Raw genomic sequence first — 12,317 nt, 5'->3', positions numbered from 1 at the left:
CAAACTATCCCAAGTACAAGTTTTAGCAAGAAACTTTGTGAGATTGATTTTATTAAACAAAATCAATGTAAATGTGCCATTGTACCCCATAATATAGCCAGCAATGCTCCAGAAGATGTGCCAAGCTAATCTTGTGTATCCTATGATTTCCCATAACCCCTGGCATTCTAATCTATGCCTGTCAAAGCCAAACCAAGACCTATAGAGGCTTTAAATGTTGCAGTGATAATCCCATTCCCTGTCACTCTTTCATTATGTAACCAAAACATTAAAGTGGGTATTATTAAGGAAAATCAACAAAGTTCTTATTCAACACTTTAGACAATTATCATTATGAAATTCTTACTATTTCAAGCTTGTCCCATAGAATGAGCTTGATCTAGCTCTGCTCTTTGATTCCCATTCCTTTTCTTCTTTTCCCATGGTCATTACCTTTCCTAAGTTCTCAACCCAAAATGAGAAGCAGAGCAGGATCTATCAGAGTCCATTTAGTTAGGTAGGAAATTACAAGGACTGGAATGTAGGACTTGTGACTCCTTAGTTCATGCTCTGTTTACTGGATTAGGGTCCATGGATACCTTAAGGGGTCCATGGATGGCTTTAAAGATTGGTCCATCAACCTCCTGGAAATGAACTTACAATTTTGTAAATATGTGCATTTTTGTGATAGAAAATCCACAACATTCAAAGACACTACATTCAAAGATATCTCTCATCTGCCAAACACAAAAAAATCCTACATTACTCGTACAGTGATCTCCTTATATTCACAACCATTACAGCTGTGAATGGTTTAGTTTATCCATCTAGGTAATAAGCCAAGGCCTAGGACATTTGGAAGGGTCTCCTTATCTCCAAGTTTATAGTGAGAACAAAAGTTTAGCATGGTGTCGGGCATTGTCTCACTAACCAGTTGTGAGTGACCTTTGGGTAAGTTACTGATTATTCCTAATCTCTCTTCATGTACCTGTAAAATGGGGACCACAGTTATGATGTGGTCCATAATACATGCTCAAAATACAAAGGACCACAATAAAATGCCAGGTCCATAATAAATCCTTAAAAATGAGACTGAGCCCTCCTCTGTCTCTGTGCAAACCCACTGAGAGACAGAGAAGCCTCCTTACCAAGCCTAAGAGAAACATGGGGGGTTGCTCTGAGCACTGATCCAGATCCAATGAGTGGCTTCATCAAAGGAAAGAAGGTGACCTAATACACACCTTGGATCTTGGCTCCCTTGTACATGGGGATGAGTCGGTCAAGATCAGCTGGTGGTTCAGTCACAGGCTCAAGGGTTGGATCAAAGAGACTAAGCATAGCTGCTGCCAGCTGGAAGCCAATTTCTTTGGAGCTGAAGCTGCTATGAGTCCATTCATTTGAGTAATATTTATTGGAGAATTTGGTGAGGGAACCAGCAGCTCTGATGGCTACGTCGTTGGTGTGGAAGTTGGTATCAATCACAAGTCGGCCATCATAGACAAGACATGCATCATTGAGCGCTTTAAATGTTTCATAATCTACATTTTTCTCACTGAAACTGAAGAACATCTACAAAGCAAACATTCATGTTATTACTCAGTTATCACACTTCATTTTACATTCTCAAGAGTATGAATAGTCTCCAGAGCACCTTATTACTGGGGGCATACAAAAAACCAAAACAAAAAAATAACAACGCTTAATCTACTAAAATGTCATAATGGCATCATGACATAAATGTCATGATGGTAGTGGTAGTGGTGGTGGTGGTGGTGGTGGTGGTGTGTGTGTGTGTGAAAAGAGCGAGAGAGACAGAGGGAGAGAGTCTGTCTTTGGTATGAAGAACAAATTAAGATACCTAGTATCACCTTTTTTTGTAATCACTCAATTTGGATATCCACTGGAAAGAAGAATGCCAAGTGATGGAGTATCTCTCAGAAAAGTATTTTTTTTTCTCTGTAAGGAGATTTACATCCATAGGGACATTGCTTTCCCTTCATTTGCCTACACTTTAAATAGTTCTATCTCAGCCTCTATTTTCCTCTTCCTGTGTCCAACACTTAGGTCTCTCCAGGTTCCTTCTTGGAGTCACCACAACCAGTCTTGAGTCATCAGATTGCCTTGTTTCTGCTCCCCATTTAAAAAAAAAAGATTTTATGTATTTATTTGAGGGTGGGAGAAACTGAGAGAGAGAGCACGAGCAGGGCAGAGGGAAAGGGACAAGCAGACTCCCGACTGAGCAAGGAGCCCAACAGGGTCTCAATCCCAGGATTCTGGATCATGACCTAGGCTGAAGGCATTTGCTTGACCAACTGAGTCACCCAGGCACCCCTTGTTCCTGCCCTTTTAAATCCAGAAATCCTATCCCTGAAGGATACCTCAGTAAGGAGGAGAGTCCCATCAGCCTCAGTATCTCCTGGCTCTGGGCTCCTACCTTGTTCCTTCCTGCTCTGGCATGGAAACTAGTCATTCAGTAAATATCCCAGCTGGAGCATCTTGTGGGCACCCAGGAGGCACTACCACTGGGCAGAAGGAAGTAAGGTGCTGATGTGAGTTCAAAATACCAACTCAAGAGTTCTGCTTCTGGTATAATGGTATAATCCTCTCAGACTAATCCTTTCACTGATAAAACCATAAACTCTGGTTGAAGTACAAAAACAATTATCTGAGAATTCCAAAGAGCATTTAAAAGGAGATAAATGGTAGAGGACAGTAGAAATTTGGAACAATAACCAGAATGAAGGTAATTTCTCTTATTTTGGTGGAAAGAGAATAGATTGTAGTCAGTTTATTCACTAGCAGAAGAATAAAGATGATAGAGGAAAGAGTCAGTGAACTTGAAGTTAACATCAATAGAGATTACTCAATGTGAAAAACAGAGAGAGAAGAAACAAAGAGAGTGAAGCAAATGAATAGGGCCTTACAGACTCATGAGAGAAAAAGAAAAAGTTTAACAGATATATAAGTAGAGTCCCAGGAAGAGAAGAGAGAAGAATGAGGCAAAAAATAATGGCCAAGATTTTGTCAAAATGTAGTGAAAGTTAAGTGTATGGATTCAGAAGTTGAGTGAAGAACTTTGAATAAGATAAATTCAAGAAAAACTATGCTTTAAGACAAAATAAATATGGAACCCACAGCATAAACTGCTGAAAACTGAACATAAAGAGAAAATCTTGAAAGCACCCGGGGGAACATGACACATTAAATATAGGGAAACAATGGCTTGAATGATGACAGATTTTTTAAAAATCAGAACTCATGAATGTCAGAAGACCATGGAAAAAAAATCTTCAAAGTGCTGAAAGGAAAAAAACCAACCTGTCAGGCCATAGTTTTATATCCAGCAGAAAAATCCTTTAAGAACAAAGGTAAAATAAAGTTATTTTCAGGTAGAGGAAAATTAGAGAACCACTGCCAGCAGAGCTGCAACTATATGTGCTATAGAAAGTTGTTCAGGTTGGGGCAGCCCAGAGGGGTCAGCGGCTTAGCGCCACCTTCAGCCCAGGGTGTGATCCTGGAGACCCAGGATGGAGTCCCACGTCAAGATCCCTGCATGGAGCCGGCTTCTCCCTCTTCCTGTGTCTCTGCCTCTCTCTCTCTCTCTGTGTGTGTCTCTCATGAATAAATAAATAAAATCTTTTTTTAAAAAAGAAAGTTGATCAGGGTGAAAGGAAATTATATTAGATGGAAATCTGGATCTTCAGAAATGAAGGCAGAACAATAAAATAGGAAAATATTTGGGTAAATACAGAAGTATATTTTTCTTCTTAAGTTCTTTAAAGTATTTATGACTATTTAAAACAAAAGTTATACTTTTGTTGGTTTTTCAATGTGTATAGATACATGACAAATATAACAGAAAAGGATGCCCAGAAAGTGGGGAGAAGGGAGCTGTACGGTTGCAAGGTTTTTATATTTTATGTGAAATGATACAACATCAACACTAACTAGAATGTAAAAGATTACTGATGTATATTATAATCCATAGGAAACTGCTAAAAAAGAAAATAAGATATACACCAAAACCCAATTGAAATGGAATACTAAAAAATAATTCTAACTTTTAAAAAGCAGGCAAAGGGGACTAGAAAACAAAAAACAGAGGACACAAACAGTAAACCAATAACAAAATGGTAGACCTAAATCTAGCCATATAAATAATTACATTAAACACTTGTGGCCTAAACAATTAAAATGCAGAAAGAATAAAAGAGCACGTGGTAGGTAGATTTCTAAGCTTGTCTCGAAGATTTCCACCCCTCCCTTTGAGTATGAGCATGAAATGGGACTGTGATGGGAGGTCACACCCTGATAGAACTATGGCATAGCTGACTTTAAGATATGCTCTGTGGTTCTGACCTATTCAGGTAAGCCCTTAAAGACAACAGGTTTTTCCCAAAGAAGATTTGAAGTGTGAGGGGAATTTGACATGAGAGACACTCTGTTCTGGCTTGACGAAAAAAGCCATGTGGCAAGGAATGTGGATGGTCTCTCGGAACAGAGAGTGAACCTTGTCTGAACAGCAAGGAAACAGGGACCTTGGGTCCTCAGCTGCAATAAACTAAATTCAACCACAGAGTCAAGCTTCTGCAGCCTGACCAACACTGTGATTTTAGCTTTGAGGGTCCATGGGCAGAGAAGCCAGTCACATCATGACTTCCAACTTGTAGAACTATGAGCTAACAAATGGATGCTGTTATAGTTTGCTAAGTTTGTCATAACTTGTTATGCAGCAATAAAAATACTAACAAAATCTACTTTATGATACCTATAAGAGACACTGAATATACAGACACAGAAAGTAAATAGATGGAAAAAATAAACCATGCAAACAGTAAACATAAGAAGGATATCAGATAAAGTGAACCTTAAAATAAGGGACATTATCAGAGATAAAGGGGCATGTTTCATAATAATAAAAAGGACAATTAACGAGGCAGACATAACAATTACAAATGTTCATGTTTTTAATAACAGAGCCTCAAAAAGATAAAGCAAAAAGTAACAGAATTAAAGGGAGAAATAGAAAATCCCACAATAACAGTAAGAGATTTTAATGTCTCTCTCTCGGCAATTGATAGAATGAGACCAAAAACTATCAGTAAAGACAAAGAAGATTCAAACATCAATCAGCCACACTGAACTAATTGTAACTTACACGTGGAATCACTGTATAACTACACCTGAAACACCTGAAACTAATGTAACACTGTGTGCCTGCTATACTTCAATTAAAAAAATTGCTATGTACCCTACACTCAACAATGGCAAACTGCATATTCTTTATATGTTTATGCTTGGATATAAAACAAGTCTCAATAAATCTTAAAGGATTAAAATCATAAAGAATATATCTCTGACCACAATGATATTAAATGAGAAAGCAATAAAAATATGACATCTAAGAGCACCACACTTCTAGATTATCCAAGGGTCAAAAAAGAAATGATAGGGAGATTAGAAAATATTTTTGAGCTAAATGATAATGAATGTTCAACATATTAAAACTTATATGATACAGGCAACACAAAAGAAATTAGCTTTAAATGTGTATATATATATATAAATAATGGCTTAAGGTTATACATTAAGGAACTAATAAAGGGCAAAGGAAATCCAGAGCAAGCAGAAGAAAATAATTGTTAAGAGGAGAAATCAATGAAAGAGAAAACTGAGACAAAAGAAAATTAATAGATTTGAAAGCTGGTTCTTTGAAAAGGGTTAATAAAGTCAGCAAACATCTAGCTAGACAGAAAACTTTAGACAGTTCTGGGTCTCACTTCTCTCATCAGTTTGGCAGGGAAAGAGAGATTGAAAGCAATTCTCCAATACCAGAAATGAAATAGAGGCTATGCTACAAGTTTTAGACCTTAAATAGATAATACGAGAGCATATGAACAACTTAATGCCAACATTTAACCAGTTTAAATGAAATGGACAAATTTCTTGAAAAATACAATACCCAAAATTGACATATGAAGAAGCAGAAAATCTGAGTAGCCTTAGAGCTAATGAAGAAATTGAATTAATCAGAAATCTTCCCATAACATGAACTCCAGTCCCAGATGGTTTCATTGGTTAATTCTATCAAACACTTGAGGAAAAAAATAATAGCAATCTTTCACAAACTTTTTCAGAAAACAGAGGAGGGGGAAACATTGCCTAAATTATTTTATGAGGCCAGAATTGCCCAAATACTGAAAACTTATAAGGATGTTACACAAACCAGGAAACTACAGATCAAGAACCCTCATGAATATAGTTTTAAAACAGTTTCAAAAGTTCTTTAAACATTAGCAAATCAAATCAACAATATATAGAAGGATAATAAACCGTGAATGACCAGGGTTTATTCCAGAAATGTAAGGTTTGCTGAACAATTTGAAATTCAATCCATGTAATTCATCTTGTCAATAGTACTAAGGAGAAAAGAATATGATCTTTTTTAATAGACATGAAAAAATATTTGACAAAATTCAATTGCTATTCATGATAAATTTTCTGAGCAAACTAAGAATGAAAGGTTAATTCCTCAGTCAGATAAAAGGCACTAAAGAAAACTATATCGGTAACCTCATATAAAGGGGTGAAGGCCTAAAGTTATCATTTGAGATATGGAAAAAGGAAAGAATGTCCATTTCCTGCACTTCCAGTCAACATTTCACTGGAGTTCTAGCCAGCAGAATAAGCAAGTAAATTAAATAAAAGATCTAAACATGGGAAACAAGTAAAACAGTTCCTACTTGCCAATGGTATATTTAATTGGATCTAGAAAGCAATTATTGGAACTAAAAAGTGAATTTAGCAATGACTCAGGATACAATGTTTATATACAAAATCAACTGCATTTTGTATACTAGTAGCAATCAGTTGGAAAACAAAATTTACAAACCCATTTATAATAGCTCAGATACTGCACAAAGGAAGATAGACTAATGGCCAATAAGCACATGAGAAGATGCTCAATATCATTAATCATCAGGAAATCACAAATTAAAAACACAATGATACATCATGTCATGCCCAATAGAATGGCTAAAATGAGAAAGACTGATAATACCAAGTCCTGGAAAGAATAGAGCAACTGAAACTCTCATCCATTGCTGGTAGAAATATGAAATGACACTGCTACTTTAGAAAGCAGCATGGCAGCTTCTTGAAAAGGTAAACATTCACTGACCACATGACCTAGCCATTCTTCAGATGTACAGCTATGAGAAGTGAAAGTGTGTCTACACAAAGATGCATTCGAGAACGTACATAGCAACTGAATGGATAAACCAAATGTGATACAGCTATACAATGGAATACTACTCACCAATGACAAGGAATGAACCAGTGACAAATGGAATAATATGGATGAATCTCAATGCCATTGCACTGACCAGATATAAACTAGTATATAATGTATGATGCCAGTTATAAAAACGTTAGCTTAAGCAGGTACATATGCTTGTGACACCACTTTTAGTTTGCCTGTCCTGCTACAATAAAGTACCACACAGCTGCTGGGTGGCTCAAAACAACAGAAATTTATTCTCTCACAGTTCTGGAGATATCTAAAGTCATGATGTTGCCATGACCATGCTCTCTCCTGAGCTCTAGGGAAGACTCCTTCCTTGTTTCATCCTAGTGTCTGGTGGTCACCAGCAATCTTTGCTGCTCCATGACTCATAGCTGATGCCATTTCATCATATGGCCTCTTTCCCCAAGTGTCTCTTCTGAATCAAACCTTTCTTTCCATGAATAGGCACCCATCATTACATTTAGGGCTCTCCCCAATCCAGTATGACCTTCTCTTCAGTTGATAAGATCTAACAAGATCCTATTTCCAAATGAGGTCACATTCATAGGTACTGGGGATTAGGACCATATCTTTGGGGCAGGCATAATTCAACCCACAACACTGTGACCACAGTCAAGATAATGAATGTATTCACCCCCACCAAAAGTTTCCTAATTCCCTGACAGAGATGCTCCTCAAAGCAGAGGGGAAAAAATCCCCTGGCTTCTTTCTTCTTCCTGTATCTAATCTCCTGCCAGTATCTATTGTTGGCCAAACACCAGAGACGGTCAGTGAGCAACCAGGGCTACCACATGGCCATTCCTTGTGGAGAAGAACACAGTTGGGGAAGCAGGAGACTTAATTGCTTTAGGATGAAGTTTCAACAGGAAGGTGTGTTAGATCCAAGGCAGTTGAGAGTATTTGCAAAATGTCTTTGCCATGATTTCAGTTTTGATCTAAACAGGGAAATAAAGGCCAGAGGGGGCTCTAGAAAACCTGTATTCAACTGGTTACTAGGGGGAGGTTTTCTCATACCTCTGCTTCCTACTTAGGGTATGTGTTTAGCTCCAGAAGTTCTCCAGGATAAGCTTGGCACATCTTCCAGGATCATCATTTTGGGGAGAAAATTTGGGTGAAGACATTTTGATTCTTCTTAAATAGGTACTGTGACATGTCACTTCTACATTAAAATAAGATGAACTGTTTCTGTTTTTTTCACTGATATGTCCCTGATACTTAGGACAGAGCCTAAGACCTACCAGATAGTCAACGAATATTTGTGAAATGAATGAATAAACGCATATATGAAGGAGCAGAATGCAAAATTTCCATAGATTATCAAGCTAAATTGAGGGATTCCAGAGAAGACTCTTTGGTGGTGGTGGTCTGCTTTGATCTCCTGTCTAGACTGTGGGGTGGGGGTGAGGGGAACGAGGATCACTATCATTTACCTGTGGGGACACTTGAGCGGAAGACCTGACTTAGGTAAGGGATTGCTATGAGCCACCACTGACTTCCCCAAACCAGTGTGCCCACTAAATGCTACTAGCATTCTTTACCACACCGATAACATGCCTTTGACCTACATACGCAGCTCCATACTCACACCAAACTCAGACTCCCCTCTACTCTGCTAGATTGACTGGCCCCATCCCTCTCTCATCCACTGCTGGCTTCTGCTCATCTCCTGAACTGGCAAATCTGAGGGCACAGGTTGTAAGTCAAGCTATTATATAACCGGAGAGAAAAGTTCTTTTCTCCAAATATATATATATATATCTTTATATAGAGAGAGAGATAACACATAGATAGATGATAGATAGGAGAGAGAGAGAAAGTGAGAGAAAGAGAGGTCTTCCAAGTCTCTATTCCATGGGGGAAGGAACCCCTATTGCTGTTTCCAGAGTCTTAGAAAGTTAACAGCAGCAGCACAGACTTTAGGGCACTTCTGAACTGGGTTGAGAGCCCAGAATACCACTGATTTGGAGTTAGAGCATTCTCATCTGTAAAATGGGGATGCTCTCCTTTACAGAGCTGTTGTTACAGGTGACCCTGTACTGCGAGCATGCAGCATGGTGCCTGCAGCATGGCGAGGACTCTGTCAACGTTAGTGCTCATCAAACCTTTGACACTCCTTCCAGGGACAGGCAGGGTCTATTTCTCTTCCCCTTGGATATAGGCAGGTGATACAGTCTCTCTCTCACTCTTCCTCTCTTTCCCCCTCACTCTTAGAACTGGGTCACCCTGCCAAGATGAAGTGTTCTGGACAAAATCTCAGCTGCAGCTGATCTAGCATCAAAAGCCAGACATGGGGATGAAGACTCCAGCTCCACCCACAGTCTGACTTCAGCCCCATAAGGGACCTCAAGTGAGAACTACCCGGCTGGGCCCCTTCAAAACCCTAGGACCGGAGATAAAATAATGAATAAATAAATCATTCATGTTTTAGGCTGCTAAGTTTGGGGTGGCTTGTCCCTCAGCAATAGGTCCCCTGAACTGGTAGAAAACAAGAGCCAAAACCTGTAGCTAGAAATCCCCCTGCCGCCATCTCTCAGACCCGAAGTCCCCGGGGAGGTGAGCAGGGCAGGTGAGCAGGGAGCAGGTGATTGCTCTCCACAAGTGGGAGTGAAGCTCCTGGGGACTGACTTACACGGCAGGTGAGTCTGAAAGGCTTGGTGGGCGTGGTGAAGCAAGCGCTCTGAATGGGGTCCGGGTACCTGCCGTCGTTCCACTGAGCCAGGAGCGCGTCTCGGTGGATGGTCACCCCCAGGGCTCTGAGCGCGTCCTCCACCGCGCTTTCCACTGAGTAGTTGTTGATGCAGGTGACGGTGGAAGTGGGCGGGGGCTGTACCAGGTGGATGTAGGAGCCCCTCACACCGACGTTTAAGAGTGTCTCCACTGTGGTGTAAGTGTCAATTGTATTCCCATAGACAATTATATTCCCTGGAACAGGGGGTAAATGCTGAGATACAAGGTTGAAAAACAAACAAACAAACAAAACCCAACAACCTTCTTAGTCAAATGCTAATAATGCCAAATTGTTCCCTATAACCTCCTCCTCCTTTCAGCTGCTGGAAGCCAGCGGTGTTACCTAGCAACGATGACCAAAAGATAATTTAGTAAAGAATTGGCACAAAACATCCCATAAAGTAAGTCAAGTACTTTTAATACAGAAATAGGACATTCATCTATGGGCCTGTAATTTGAAAGTTGAAATTATGCTCAATGGAACCATCTGGAATAAAACATTTTATCTTGTTTCGGTTCCCTAGTCACTACACTTATTAAGGAAAAAAAATTACTAAAGTTTGCAGTATTTGCAAATTTTTCCTAAGTGATGAAAAAGGACACTGGTTTAAAAAAAAAAAAAACACCAACAAACCCACATAGTCATGGCTGTGATGGTACAGATATTTTAAGTATTTAAGTGTTGAACTGGGTTGATTTCAAAGAACTCCTTCCCTTTTTGAGAACTAAAGACTAGAACATTCTACCTTTCAAAGGATAATTTTATGAAGATTCATAATCTGATTTTTAGAAGTAAGGTGTCAAGACTAGGCAAAAGGGACTGCAGGGTGTTCTTTCAGTCATAAGAATGAAATCGCAACATAATCTTGAAAAATTTCCCCTGTAAGAGCATTTAGATGGTAACAATCTAAACTACATATTTATATTTTAAAAAATACTACAGAGGTAATTACATATGTTATTCCACTAATTTCATCAGTTTTAAGATCAAACTATCAAATGAGTGAAATGTATTACATGCTATGTATATGCTATTTTGAATTGGCATTTTTACCTTTTTACAAAGGAACTGCTGTAGACTCACTTGTCGGGCAACATGTAACAATTTTACGACAAAATGATTCATTGAAAATCTTTTTTTCCTCATTTATGAAATCGTATTAAGATAAATTTTACAAGGCAAAATAAATGGTAAGTGTATTTATTCAATTTGGTTGGATAAAAGATGCAAAAATCTATTTCCATCCAAAACTGAAAGAATGTAATGGCTTGTCTTACTTGCTTAGAGAAAAGAACGAACTAGGATAACTTTCAGATTGCTTCTTTGAGGGTAACAGCATCTAGAAAGTTCTCCCATACTGCCTGTGCTCAAACACGGAATGACAAGAAGGCATCGAAGCCAGGGAGTGGGGTCCTTTCTTCCTGTCTTCACTTAGATCCTCTAATTTTGTGGCTATGATTCCTTCTATTCAGATGCTCTAATGCAACATTCCTCGGTGGGCTGCATTTTCCTTGGCTGAAAGAGCCAACATTTTGCTTAAATTATTGAGGCTTCCACCTGCTGTGAAACATGAATATTAGCTGTCTGGCACAACAAAGAATCAGCCTGCCAGGAAAGCCAAAACTTGAACCTGAAACTGTCAAAAGTTCGAGGTCTTCTGCCCTTTTAAAATAAGCATGTCAAAACAACATTCATTTTCAGAGAAACAAATTTGAGTGTTTAGGCCTCCACACAATTCAGATTTGAATATTTTTTCAGTCTCTTTATGTTAGGTTTTAGTAACTATACTGTGAGATGGGCTCTTTTCATTATAGGCTCAGGGGACCCAGGGCCATGCAATGTTGCTGGATACTGTCTAGCAAGGGTTGCCCACAGATTGTAAGCAGCTGAAGAAGACAATGTTTTTCACTTGCACATCTGCAGGCTGGCTGACGTCAGCCCAACCAGCTCCACTTTGTGGTTGGTATCAGGTTTGCACCATGTATCTTGCATCCTCCTTGGACCAAGAGATACCTGAGGCACGTTCTATTTATGGAGAGGTGCAGGAGGACAGGAAGGCAAGAGCAACGTCTCACTTTTCAAGCCTCTCCTTGCAGTGGGTCCACTAACATTCCACTGAGCAAAGCAAGTCACATGGCCATCCACACGATCAAAGGAGTGAGGTGCATACTCTGCCCACTGTAGGAGGGGAAAGGGTGTGGATATTTGCTAAACAATAGTCCAAACTATTACAGTCATACTGCTCATAGTAAATAAATGCTTATGTAATGCCATCTAAAAGTTTTCATTGAAACGTGTTTTATA

General features: G+C 39.1%; 1 protein-coding gene across 3 annotated transcripts in view; it reads right to left on the bottom strand.

The window, feature by feature from the left end:
- The window catches only part of CFAP61 (cilia and flagella associated protein 61), a 277,436-nt gene that overhangs the window by 62,259 nt on the left and 202,860 nt on the right, over positions 1-12,317 (bottom strand). For all 3 annotated transcript variants that reach the window (XR_011996986.1, XR_011996985.1, XM_026002334.2), the window contains 2 exons: positions 9,915-10,207; positions 1,221-1,548 (listed from right to left, as the gene is read on the bottom strand). Coding sequence is in view for 1 of the 3 variants with exons in the window: in XM_026002334.2 (XP_025858119.1) it covers positions 1,221-1,548; positions 9,915-10,207 (621 nt within the window). In the remaining 2 variants the exon portion in view is untranslated. The remainder of the gene's footprint in view (positions 1-1,220; positions 1,549-9,914; positions 10,208-12,317) is intronic.

The sequence above is a fragment of the Vulpes vulpes genome, chromosome 14, assembly GCF_048418805.1.
Source record: "Vulpes vulpes isolate BD-2025 chromosome 14, VulVul3, whole genome shotgun sequence".
Taxonomy (NCBI): domain Eukaryota; kingdom Metazoa; phylum Chordata; class Mammalia; order Carnivora; family Canidae; genus Vulpes; species Vulpes vulpes.
This window is presented reverse-complemented; position numbering and strand designations above follow the sequence as displayed.